Raw genomic sequence first — 13,101 nt, 5'->3', positions numbered from 1 at the left:
AGTATGAAATCATCTGCCTGAACCATAAATGAAGAGCCCATGTAGACAGGAGAGTCATTTCTTCCCCCAACATTTTTCTACATTTTTAAAATTTTTTTTTTTTTTTTTTTTTTTCATGTGTATTGCAAAACGCTATTCTTGTTTCCAGACAAAATATCTAAAATTCTTATTTTGCTTCTAAGAAAAAACTCACTTGATTTTGGCTTGTTCATTATTATTATTATTTTTTTAAACAAGACCATTTTTACTTGTCTATAAAATTTTAATAATAAGATTTTTGGTTTATATTTTGGCTGGTAAAAAAGATCAAAGTAAAAAAAAATCACCATTTGCAGCGTATGTGGAAGAAAGTGTGTTTGTTCCATATTCTTGATTTAATTTTTTACCATAAAACGCAAAACTATAACTTAATTATCCATATTTCTGCCATTGCTTTCCTTAAATGAATATCTTTGTGTCTGTATTTATCTCTGTATATCTCTGGGATGCGGTGTGTTGTTCTCAGGTAGGCCTGCAGCGATGTGTTCGCGAGCTTCTGACACCTGCTTCTCATGAGGCTGAAAAATGGTGACGTCATAACAAGGGGTAAGTATAAAAATATGCAAATATAAATACCATCGGGTGATTGGAGACAAATCGTAATTATTGAAAATGATTGAAAATTATTTATAAATATTTAATAAAATATTTGTATAATTAATAAATATTATTTATAAAGTAACATAGGGTCAAAGACAGTAACAGTATCAGGGTAGGCATGACCTGAATATATTTTCTTATGTGGTAAATTGCTGTCAACACAAGTTTTTACACAGGATGTCCAGGAACATGAGTACAAGGCATAACAGGAAATTGCATTCAGATCATAAATTTTAAGTGTAATTCTTTTTTTTTTTTGTACAGCTATTGTTGTGTATGCTGACAGGGCAGAACCATTGCTGGGAAGAGAGACTGTCTTAGTGATTTAGGAGGTGACATAGACTATAGGTTTGACTTCTTCTTGATTGTCTGGCATGAAAAGTCACTGTCTAGTACCAAAATGATCAGTGTTCCTCAAATAACACTCACTCACACCAAACTTTACAAAATTAAGCTGACTAAGATCATATTTTCGATCATTCAGAATATTCCTCTTTTCCAAAGAAGTTTTGTGACGTTGGTGTTTCAACGGTTTTGAAGAAAGAGACATGTGACAGGATATGATTCTGACTGGGACAGTCACACCAGTTTAAAGGGCAGGTCCGCATGAGCAAATGTGAGACTGCAGAATCTCAGAAGATGACACTGGACTGAACCTAGCCGCAGCAGCACAAAATATATTTTGGATCAAGATGAAAATAATAACAGTGGTGATTTTGCTCTTATTGCATCTTTCAAACAGCTTTGCACAGTCAGGTATGTCTGTTTTCTTTAATCAAACTGAAATATAATTTTGTCAATGTTAATCACGATGTTTGTTGTTGCACATAATATTATTTATTGTGTATTATATATGTGCTAAAATCATAAATTTTTTTGTGCAGCAGGAAACTTTCTAAAATATAATGTAGATTATAACAAATGCATGTTCACTTTACATTTTAATTATTACCTGTATGATAAATATTAACTTATTGAGACTACAATTGTTACTTGTCCATCAAAGAAGACTAAACTAATGAATAATATATATTCTAACAATTAAACATTGGCTTGCACATATTGATGGGAAGTGATGATTTGCAGATGCTTTGTAATCTCTATTACAATTTTGTTTGTGCAGCAGGAAACTTTCTAATATATAATGTGGATTATAACAAATGCCTAACCAGCTCTCTGGAACGACTTTCCAACTGTGACCCACACGGTAGCTCACAACAATTTCGGTGGACTTCAAAGAATCGCATTTTGAACACTTTCACAAAGAAATGCCTTGGAGTAGGAAGTAAAACAGTGGGTAAAAAACTGCAGTGGCTGCTTTGTGACGATGACAGTGACTTGCAGAAGTGGGAATGCCACAATGATACATTGTTTGGTCTAAAGAACGAGTCTCTCTACCTGGCTGTAAATAATGGTGTGCCAGTGATCTCTAAAGACACTGGAGTGAAGAGCAAATGGACAATTCATGGAACACTAAACAGCATTTGCTCTAAGCCTTATGAAGGTATGTGTGTAAGGTGTCTATTGAACTTTCTTTTTTTTATGCCAATGTGCATTATTTAATCGGGGAGTAAAATACAACAGTTATTTCACTTGTGAAATAAAACATTCATTGCCAACCTTTTTTTCCAAATTAGTAAGTCTCTAGCATATGTTCCCCCTCACTAGTATTATGCTCATTTATTTTATTCAAATGCAATCCAATCAGTTTGTGAAGACTCAGGTTGCTTCTACCTTTAAATAATGGCTGAGCTTGTTTGTATTTCTAAGCTTATTTCTGTTTAGTCTAAGCGTAAACATCTTACAATTATTCATCTGTGTGTTTTCTTTAAGACTGGTCATAACTTCTTTTTTCCAAGTCAGTTGCAGTAAAAACGTAGATTTGAATCTGAGTAGTAAGACCAATTATTGCTTGGCTTTTGAAGTCTGTTTATGTTGATTTGTAACTGGCCCCTGGATGAATTCACAAAGAAGATCTAACATTAAAATTATTATAAATAGCTGTATGTATTTAAAGAAATACTTATTTGTCATCAGTTCTGTTTTACAGTTTACAAACTAAATCAAAAGCAAGTACCCTTGAAACCTGAGTACAATGTCAATGTGCATGTAATAGTTTATTCTCATTGGTCAATCCCTTCATCCATATTTGAATATTTATAGCCATTATATAACTGGTTTATTAGTATTTACTACTGCTAACCAAGATGTGCTATTTGTTACATACACATCTATATTTTACATTTTATTGCAAATTTAATGTTTTTGTGCATAATCTGATCATTTCACCAGCACTACAAATTATGGTTGAAATAAGTGAAATAACTCTTACGTTTTATTTTACAGAATTGTACTCCATTGATGGGAATGCATTTGGGCGCCCATGCCAGTTTCCTTTTCTTTATGAGAATAAATGGTATGCAGATTGTACCACAATTGATACAGAACATCGACGTCTATGGTGTTCTGTTGAGACAGACTATGGTGTTAATCACCTGTGGGGTTACTGCCCAACATCTGACAGTAGGTTTATTTCCTGTTCCATTTCAATTCCAATTGTTGCCTGCATGATAAATATTAAATGATTGAGACTACAATTGTTACTTGTCCATCAATGAAGACTAAACTAATGAATAATATATATTCTAACAATTAAACATTGGCTTGCACATATTGATGAGTAGTGATGATTTGCAGATGCTTTCTGGGTCAAACATCCTCTGACAAACGTCTATTACCAAATAAATAGTAGGTCAGCCCTGACATGGTACCAGGCTCGAAAGAGCTGCCAGCAGCAAGGTGCTGAGCTGCTGAGTGTCTCTGAACCTCATGAACACACCTTTGTAGCAGGTACAGTCCCATCAAAAAGATCACAAGCGCTAATGTAATATTGCTGAATGTCTAGAAACAAACATTAAGAAAACTGCCGTTACTAGGTATTGTCCAGGTGGCTCAAAATACACTATGGACAGGACTCAATAAATTAGATCCAACCAGTGGATGGCAATGGAGCAATGGACAGCCGTTACGTTATCTGAAATGGCTCAGTGGTAAGACTGTCTTTCAATTCTTGATTAAATTAATGCAGCTCTATTAGAAGGAACAGCATAGCAACAACACTAGTTTGATACCCAGTAAACAAACAAAGAGATACAAAGGAATTTGTACTTTAATGCAGTAAATGTAGCATGAAGTGAGAGACCTTCACTGTGCCTTTATTAACCATAACCATGTTTTTAGCCCCATACTAAATAACTGAATGAATAAACAAGCAAACTGCATTGACTAGCTAACTGAGCATATTACTTGACTGAAATGATCTTTTCTTTCTTTGTTGAAGGATACCCAACCACACAGCCAGGCTACAGTTGTGGTGTCTTGAAAAGTGCTTTTGGTTCTGAATGGGCAAATGAACCTTGTTCTGAAAAACGTGGATATGTCTGTCAAAGAGGCCATTCTGTTCCAGCCCTTCCACCAGGTAGCCTATCAGTCACTCTTTGTTTTTTGTATAGCAGTGGTTCTCAAACTGGAATTAGCAGTGTGAGGAGAAAAAATCCCCAAAACATATAGCGTGATCTGTGTAGTGCAGTTAACAAACATATTGCTCTTATAAATCAGACCTTTTCACCAAAGTGATTTTCATACATGTGACTGATTTATTGAACTGCATGTCAGTGCATACTTTAGTGTGTGCTATTAGGGGTGGACAATTTAGATTTTTTGATATTGAGCCATTAAGACGCAATCAGCAGTGAAAGAGAATTAATTTCGCTATACAGGGTATGAGTTATTTCTGCCAATTAGACTTTGAATGAATAAATGAAAAAGTGTATTTCAGAATGCCTATCTTTGCAAGTATCTTCGTAAACATTAATTTAGGTCTTAAGTGAAAGCAAACATATGAGAAACAAACGTGTAATAGTATACTGGATCTTAACAGCTCTTAAAGTGACAGTAGTCTTTTCTCACTGTCTGTCATTTATGTTAATCAAACAACAAAATCTCTCACTCCTTTTAAGTAAATGGCTTTTGTAACTTTAATAAGAAGAAATATATATTTAATGTAAACATTTGTGTACATGTTTCAATACATTTTAATACATTACACAATATATGTAGCACATCATAGTTGTTCTACTGTAATTTTTGTCATATTGCTTGTAATCAGTTTTTTATTCTTCTTTTAATTGCTGACTGACTACTTTAAAAAGGCATTTAGGCAATTAGGCATAATATTTGTTTGTTTGTTTTGTCTGATATTAACACTGGTGACAAGAATTGTGAAATTGTAATGAATTTTAATGAACAGATGTTTATAGACTTATCATTGTTGTGATATAAGATTTTGGTCATGTTGCCCACCCCTATGGACTATAATAATTTGTAAAGGAAAATAACATTTTTATATTTTACTCTAAAATGTTTTGATGGGTTTAGAAGTTGATTACATCTCTTGAGATGGGTACTACTATCAAAAGGTTAGGAACGTCATACTGTACTGTATATGGTGTTGGTAATGTGTTATCTTTGTCTTTTCGGACAGTGGTGGACACTGGTTTTTGCCATAGCCCCTGGATTCCATATTCAGGCAACTGTTTTCTCCTCCATCGCGCCAAGCGAACGTGGCTGGAGGCGCGAGACACTTGTCTGCGGCAAGGAGGAGACCTGCTGAGTATTCTCAGCAAAGAAGAGCAAAGCTTTGTCATCACACAGCTTGGATACTGTACGCTTTAATAATTCAAACACTTTTTAACAGTGTTGTTGTAAAAAAGGTAAAGAAATCACCCCTGTATGAGATTGCAAGTCAATCGTCTACATCTCTATTCTCAGCGAAAACAGATGAGCTGTGGATTGGTTTCAATGACCGTAAAACGCAGATGCTGTTTGAGTGGAGTGACCAGTCTAGCATCCCATTTGCCTCATGGGAAGTGAGTGAGCCAACTCACAGTGCTGTCCATGCAGAGGACTGCGTGTTAATGAGAGGAGAGGTAAGAACTTCTTTTTGCATAGTTTTTTGTAGCATTATGGGTTGTTAAGCTGACCGTTTGCGTAATGTTTCTCATTTAGGAGGGAAAGTGGGCTGATGATATTTGTGAAAAAAAGTATGGATTCATCTGTAAGAAGAAGTCCCACTCTAAAGCCTCAAATAATGACACAGTTGTCACAAACCCAGGATGCAAGACAGTAAGTATTGTATGATTAGAAAATGGCTTAAAATTGCAGAATTATGTCTTCTAGTTATGATTTGGTCATCAGGTGGTGAAATGTATTCACTGACAACTGTCTTATTTTTTGAAAAGGGCTGGACCAGGTATGGGTACTACTGCTACATGCCAGGATCCGAGACTAAGACCTTTGAAGAAGCAAAACAGATGTGTGCAAAAGCTGATTCTCAACTTGTTGATATTTCATCCAGGTCAGTTCTTTATACATTGACTAAAATCTTGAAGCAATTAAAAAAAAAAAAACTTTGTGTGAAATGTATGTGTGCAATATTTCCTATCTAAAAAGCTATAAACAGCTTTCAGCGTTATTTCGTGCTTTACAAAAGACTTAATCTGTTTTTCCCCATTAGAATAGAAAATGCATTCCTTGTTAGTCTAATTGGAGCTCGACCAGAGAAGTACTTCTGGATTGGATTGTCAAATCAAAAGGATCCGCACACTTTTGAATGGACCAACACTAAGAAAGTCTTATATACTCATTTCAACGCTGGGATGCCAGGTACTGTACTCAGTGTTAATTAAATGTTTTTTTATTTCTTATCATTATGCTATTAGATTTTAGAAAATCTCTTTAAAAATAGGAAGAAAACAGGGCTGTGTTGGTATGACGACTGGACTTGTTGCTGGGCTTTGGGATGTGCTCAGCTGCTCAAATAAGGAGAAATACATCTGCAAGCAGAAAGCCGATGGGCTAGTTACAACTCTAGCCCCACCAACCACACCTGCTCTGACCTGTCCCGAAGACTGGGAGCCACTTTTGTCCAGAGACTTTTGTGTCAAGGTAAAACAGGCCTTTTAAGTTATTTTCATGCTGAATTTTGGCTACGTTGGTTATTTAAACAAAATAAAAGATACACTCTAGAATATTTCCTAGCTTTTTATAGAATCAGAAAGACTCATTTCTCTTGCCGGCAGCATTTTAATGTACCTACGAGGCAAATGAAGACATGGGATGAAGCTCTTGACTTCTGCAGAGAGCTTGGCGGGGATCTCCTGAGTGTCCATCATGAGGCTGATATTTCTTGGAAACACAGAGGGTAATTTCTGTAATTCCTTTTGCATAATGACAGAAATGTCATATGACTGAAAACGATTAATTCATAAATTAATTATAAATGAATAAATAATGTGGTTTTGCTTTTAGTGTGTATCCAGCTTGGATTGGTTACAGAATGTACGATCCCGCTGTGGGTTTTGTTTGGAGTGATGATTCTTCGGTGAGTTCACAGAGAATTTGGTAAAAGATAACTAATGCTAAATAGAATTGACATTTGATCATTCAGTTGTTTGTTTTTACTCTCTTTCAGTCATCCTTTCAAAGCTGGGCTAGTGGTGAACCGAACAATTTTAACAACATTGAAAATTGTGTTGAAATGAGAATTTCAATGTGGGATCGTGATGGAGCATGGAATGACATAAACTGTCGAGACAGAAAGGACTGGTACTGTCAAATCCGAAAAGGTACAACATGTCAATCCGGCAAAAGCCTAATTCTATCATCAGTCAATTGAAAATAAAATTTGGTCACTTTATTTTAACATCCAGTTGTGGCTATTAACAAATATCCATTGACTACGACTTTTGCCTCATCAAACTCCTAATTTGCTGCTTAGTAAGGTATTAGAGATGTAGAATATGATCATGTAGAATTTGTGCTTTCTAAGTGGCTTACTAATAAACAGTTAATATGTTAAAATTGCTAATAACAAACATGCTAATATGCAACAGGTTACTTGTGAGAATTGGTCGAAATAGACTACTAAAGTGTCATTAAAAAAACTTGTTTTAATTGTTTTGTTAATTTCATACCAGCTAACTGCCGTATTTTGTCTTTAGGAAAGATACCGAAAGAAGTAAATATTACAGAACCAGGTAAGTCTTAAACTTTTGCAAGAATGTTTTTGTTTGCTTTTGTCAGTCTGATGGAAACAAATGAGGAACTTAAATTCAAAACATTTCTTTTTTAATTCTAGTTTATAATGAAACAGAGGATGGCTGGATTCAGTTCAAAGGTAGCCAGTACTATGTGTCTCAGTACTCAGCACTTTCTATGCATGAGGCACGAGCATTCTGTAAGAAATCACATGGAGATCTTGTGGTTATCAATGATGAGGACGAGCGGGTATTTCTTTGGCATAAGGTATGAGGGTTGAGTTACTAGCAGCACATTTGTGTAGCATGTATCACAGAACATGTATCATTGCATCATTTATTACTTTGAATAGGGTTTATGTATAATTTACTGATTGACTTTAGTGTTGGGCTTTTTTTCTGTGTTACAGGCTATGGAATCGCACAATGATTTTATCATTGGTTTGACAGTTGATCTGGATGAGACTTACCAGTAAGTTTAAATAATGCAAGCAGCGTTCTATGTTCCCTTGCAAAAGAACAAATAAGCAATTTTTTTTTCTTTATCGATAAAGGTGGATAGATGGGTCCCCTGTAGTGTTTCAGGTTTGGGAAACAAATCAGCCTGCTTTTAAAAACAGTGAGGAAAGATGTGTGAAGATGACCACGTCTCAAGGTAAAGCATATCTTCTTAACTATAAATATCTAAATGTGTCATTGACCACTGATGAATCTAGTATTTTGACTGTTACAGGACTCTGGGAAACTATTAACTGTGGCGATGAATATAATTTTGTTTGTAAGCGAAGTCAGTCGCCTCCAGTGAATAACACTGTGGCCCCTACGCAAGAGCCAAAAGGAGGCTGTGCTCCTGAGTGGAAAAGCTTCAAAGGAAAAGTAATTGTATACATTTCAAATTATATACATTTAATTATAATAATAATTATTGTAATGTATTATAATAACATTTATGCATTCAAGTATTACAGTTTTGCAGTTTTGTAGTTTTTGTCAGTATGCTAAAAACAGTCATGCACCAGATCATTTTTTAGCCCAAGGAAATTAAAAGATCACACACAGAATAAAGCTGTGCTTAATACATATAGCATATTGCAGCACTGTAATAGATTTTCCAATGCAACATTTGTGAAATTGTGTCATAATCTGTATTTATGGCAATTCATAAAAAAAAAAAAATAATAATAATATAATATATTTTAGTGCTTTATCATGAAAGAAGACAAGAAAACATGGACTGAAGCGAGAGAATACTGCAGAGAGCTCGGTGGAGATTTGACATCTATTATAAGTAGACAACATCAAGGTAAATGCTTGGTTCATTAAAGAATTAAACAATTTTAACTCTACTCAAAATTACTCTAAAATCTACTTTGAAAATGTAGCATTGTTATCTTTTGCATAGAGACATTAATTTGGAACCTTACTCTAAAATATAGAAGTGATGTATCTTGATTATAAAAATGTATTTATTTATTTTGTGTACTGTGCACTTTGACTTGATCATTATCATACTTCATGTTTTATTTATTACATCCTATTTGCTGCAGCCTTTTTAAGCACATTGATTAGAGATAAAACCACCGACTTCTGGATTGGATTCAGCAATTTGGCAAACGGGAGGTTCAGGTGGACAGATGGGAGTACAGTTAAATTCACAGAGTGGGCCAAAGGAGAACCTCAAACCTATGTATGTATCCCTGCTTAATAAAATGTTTTGGTGTAACTATGGATTGATTTTATAGTTATTTCATTGTTTTCCCCCACTCACAGTGGCATTCATACTATTGGACAAAATATCACTATTCGGATGAACAGGTACTGAGACAAGCTGAGATTATAGTATTATTTTTAGTGCGAAAAGTAGTGCCTTAAATAGAGTGTTTCTTTTTCGAACAGGAATGTGCTTTTATGGGCAAAACTTCAAGCTCTGTCTATGGCAAGTGGGTAGCAACTGACTGTAATTCGACTTGTGGGTTTATATGCAGTCGCGATGTTGGTGAGTACAGCTGAACTCAGTGGACAGACAGAGAGATTGTAGATATATTGCAGGCTTTAACCGATTTTTTTACATTTTGCTTCCATTGTATCATTTTGTTTTTTACATATACAGATCCTAGTATTGCTCCAGTGCCTACTGAAATTCCTAAAACCTTTGTCAGTCTCGGAAATTCGTCTTTCAAATTGATTCAAGAGAATCTAACATGGACTGAGGCATACCGGCGCTGTGAGGCAGAGGGGGCTCATCTGGCCAGCATTCGGGATACAATAACACAGTCTTACCTTGAGTTACAAGTCTATAGGTCCAAGAAGCCCATGTGGATCGGTCTCAGCAGTACACAGGTACTACACCAGAGTGAGAAAGGGAAAATCATGGTATTGCAACTAATAGCCAAATGCTTATGAGTCTCATTGTTCTGTGAAACACAAAAGCAAATGTTTGGCAGAATATGAAAGTGAACTGTTAATCACATTTATCGACAAAAGGACATTTTACTTTGTTACATTTACATTTTCCACATAATGTTCTAAATATGTTTTTCTACGTTCTCTATATCCTACTCTTCTGTGTGTAATATGTATTGGATTTTTGGATTTAACAGACGCATGGATATTTTCTATGGGCAAATAACTGGCCCATGAATATGGAGAAATGGGCACCTTCTGAACCACGGCCCAACCGCCCTTGTGCATACATGGACCTGGATGGAGAATGGAAAACAACTCTCTGCAATCAAACCTTCTTTAGTGTCTGTGAGAAGACAACAGGTGAGGTATAAGTGTGTACAGAGCAAATAATCGTGGATACCTTTACCATTCTGTATATGTCACCCACCACCAAACAGTGTTTATTTGTTCTCAAATAGTCAGTCAGACTTGTGTCGGTCACAAAAATCAGTGAAACAAAATCAATAAATGAGTGAATGATTCTGTTACTCACCCAGAAAGCTAGTCACTTACATTGGTCCTGAATTATTTGAGTAAATTGATTGAATCAATGATTCTTCGTTATATTTATGAAGACACCTTTCGCCACCTACTGGCATGTCAGTGTAATCTGCAGTCTGTCTTTTACATTCAAACACACACAAGCTTTGTAATGCAAAAAGGTAAAAGCCAATGCATATCCAATCATATTCTACACTGAATGAATAATACTTCTTGTATCAGTTTGGTAAACACTATTTCCATGTGACGTTCTCCACAGACATTCCCCCGACCCTTCCACCACAGCTCCCTGGCCACTGCCCACATGAAGACAATGACAGCCCAGTGAGATGGATACCTTATAAAGACAGCTGCTATACGTTTGTGACGGAAATTAAACCATGGAGCAAAGCAGCTCGATTCTGCATGACATGGGGTAAGGGTATAAATTGATATAAAAAGCTACACAATTACATGACTGATGCAAAGAACAAAAGAGTAAAAAAAGTTTGCACTTCGGTTTTCAGGAGCAACTCTTGTCAGCATTAGGGATGAAGGAGAACAGAATTTTATAGAAAACAACATCATGCTCCTTGAAAGTTACAATGACTTTTGGATTGGGCTTTTCCAAAACCAGAAAGGTAAATATACCATTAAACCAAATATACATTTACATACAAGAATCCTTTCTGCTCAACACTTTTCTGGTGGCCCAGACAATTCACATTAAAGAGCCTAAAAGAGTTGTGTATTTATGAACTCACCCTGGGTTATCTAACTGCACAGGTCACTGGTTATGGTCAGACAATACCGTGGTAGATTACACTAACTGGGCAGCTGTGAACGATTATGAAGATGACTATCATGACCATTCTTGGAATTCTGACTGCGCATTAATCTCTACCAAATCTAAAAAATGGAAAAAAAAGCATTGTGATTACGCAGTCCTATCATTTATCTGCAAAACTTCCAAAGGTACGTATTGTAAAATTTAAAAAAAAATTTATTAGATTTTTTTTGTGACATCCTGTAACATTTAGCATAGTGTCTTAATAACTTAGTTTTGAGTAAAATATCATTATTGCATCTTTTCTCTCTCAGTGCTTATTTATGATGGTTTGATGGTTCGAAATTATATGTGAATTATATGTGACTAGTTTGTTTCATTATTTTTTTTGTTCCTGAAAAACCATTAAATACCCTTTGATATATTTTAAATATGTTGTGGAATATGTCATTTTTTACTTGAACCATTTGTATTTCATAAAAATCTATTCTTGATCAAATAACGGCAGGTCAGTATATTTGAGAATTTACCCTATTTAGGGAATAAAAAAATCTGCTCCCTGGAATAAAAGTTGTGAGAAATAGTCTCAAAAAAGAGAAAAAAACGTGTTTAGAGTGAAAGAGAAACAAATCACCAAAATCAAATGATCAGTCTGTTTGTCTATATCATTTTATAGACAGATGAATGTTATTAATGTTATGTATAACATTCCTTGTTTAAAATTACTTTTTTTTTTTACAGTAATAAGTACTTCCACTAAGGCGCCGACAGAAGGTAAGATTATGACTTATTCTTAATGACTTTACTTGTCAATAAATATAAAAAAAAAATCTAATTTTGTGTCAAGAAAGCAGCAACCTCTCTACTTCAAAAGAGACTGATTCTCACATGTGCCTATGTCATGTAATACAACTGCAGTTTGATGTAATGTGTAAATCATAGTTTCACACTAGATACGTTTTTTAAAATGATTTTCATGTCTTATTTCTTTACAGTTCCTGAACTTCACAAGGTCAATGTGGGTTTGGCTGTGTTCTTGAGTATTGTAGTAATTGGCATATTGGGAGCTCTAGCTTTCATGTACTACAGACATTCAAAAAGACCGTTTTTGCCTACATTCGAAAATCCCATGTATAATAACAGAGATGCCGTTTATTCGGATTCTAAAGATAACAAATCATTGATTGGCAACATTGAGATTGCTGAATAGAACTGTGTTTTATAATGTTCAATTACTTGTATATATGTAAGAGATGGTCAGTCGATTATTATCTTGAAATAAAATAAAATAAAAAGAAAACAATGACAGTGCTCATCAGGTTTATTTTGCGATTATGTCTGTACGTTATGCTGCTTTCTACATTGCTACTAACAAAATATTGATTTGGGTAGAAAAGTAGCAATGTAGAAGCCAGTTGTTGTTATTCAGCACTCATTATGCCAAACATATCTAACTGCAGAATGGTGCGGTTGAGCAGAAAGAATAAATTATTCCATAGAATCCACTGGTTTATCATGCCATTGCCATTCTTCTGTATAGTTTTTTTTTCCAGACGGTCTTAAGAAGTTTGTAAATAAGCTAAATCTTGAAATAAACAAATTACACTTTGATGTATCTGTTTTTGAGATGGCATTTAACTTTTTTTTTACTTT

General features: G+C 34.9%; 1 protein-coding gene across 2 annotated transcripts; it reads left to right on the top strand.

The window, feature by feature from the left end:
* Positions 1-1,242: 1,242 nt before the first annotated feature.
* Positions 1,243-13,059, top strand: mrc1b (mannose receptor, C type 1b). 2 transcript variants are annotated; one of them, XM_043259988.1, is made up of 31 exons: positions 1,243-1,395; positions 1,763-2,143; positions 2,986-3,162; positions 3,337-3,489; positions 3,576-3,689; positions 3,980-4,117; positions 5,183-5,362; positions 5,470-5,627; positions 5,707-5,823; positions 5,940-6,055; positions 6,215-6,363; positions 6,446-6,645; positions 6,780-6,901; positions 7,009-7,081; positions 7,172-7,325; positions 7,701-7,736; positions 7,838-8,004; positions 8,147-8,208; positions 8,291-8,391; positions 8,470-8,612; positions 8,937-9,039; positions 9,284-9,423; positions 9,507-9,551; positions 9,633-9,732; positions 9,847-10,076; positions 10,337-10,502; positions 10,942-11,097; positions 11,189-11,302; positions 11,448-11,636; positions 12,190-12,222; positions 12,444-13,059. In XM_043259988.1, the coding sequence occupies exons 1-31, from the start codon at positions 1,332-1,334 to the stop codon at positions 12,656-12,658; spliced, it is 4,296 nt and encodes a 1,431-aa protein (XP_043115923.1). In that variant the 5' UTR covers positions 1,243-1,331; the 3' UTR covers positions 12,659-13,059. The 2 variants fall into 2 exon arrangements, with proteins under 2 accessions (XP_043115923.1, XP_043115932.1); XM_043259997.1 differs by having other exon boundaries at positions 1,246-1,395; positions 1,766-2,143.
* The last annotated feature ends 42 nt before the right edge of the window (positions 13,060-13,101 follow it).

This window comes from Puntigrus tetrazona, chromosome 2 (genome assembly GCF_018831695.1).
Source record: "Puntigrus tetrazona isolate hp1 chromosome 2, ASM1883169v1, whole genome shotgun sequence".
Taxonomy (NCBI): domain Eukaryota; kingdom Metazoa; phylum Chordata; class Actinopteri; order Cypriniformes; family Cyprinidae; genus Puntigrus; species Puntigrus tetrazona.
Note: the sequence above shows the minus strand (reverse complement) of the source record. Positions and strands in the feature narration are given on the sequence as shown.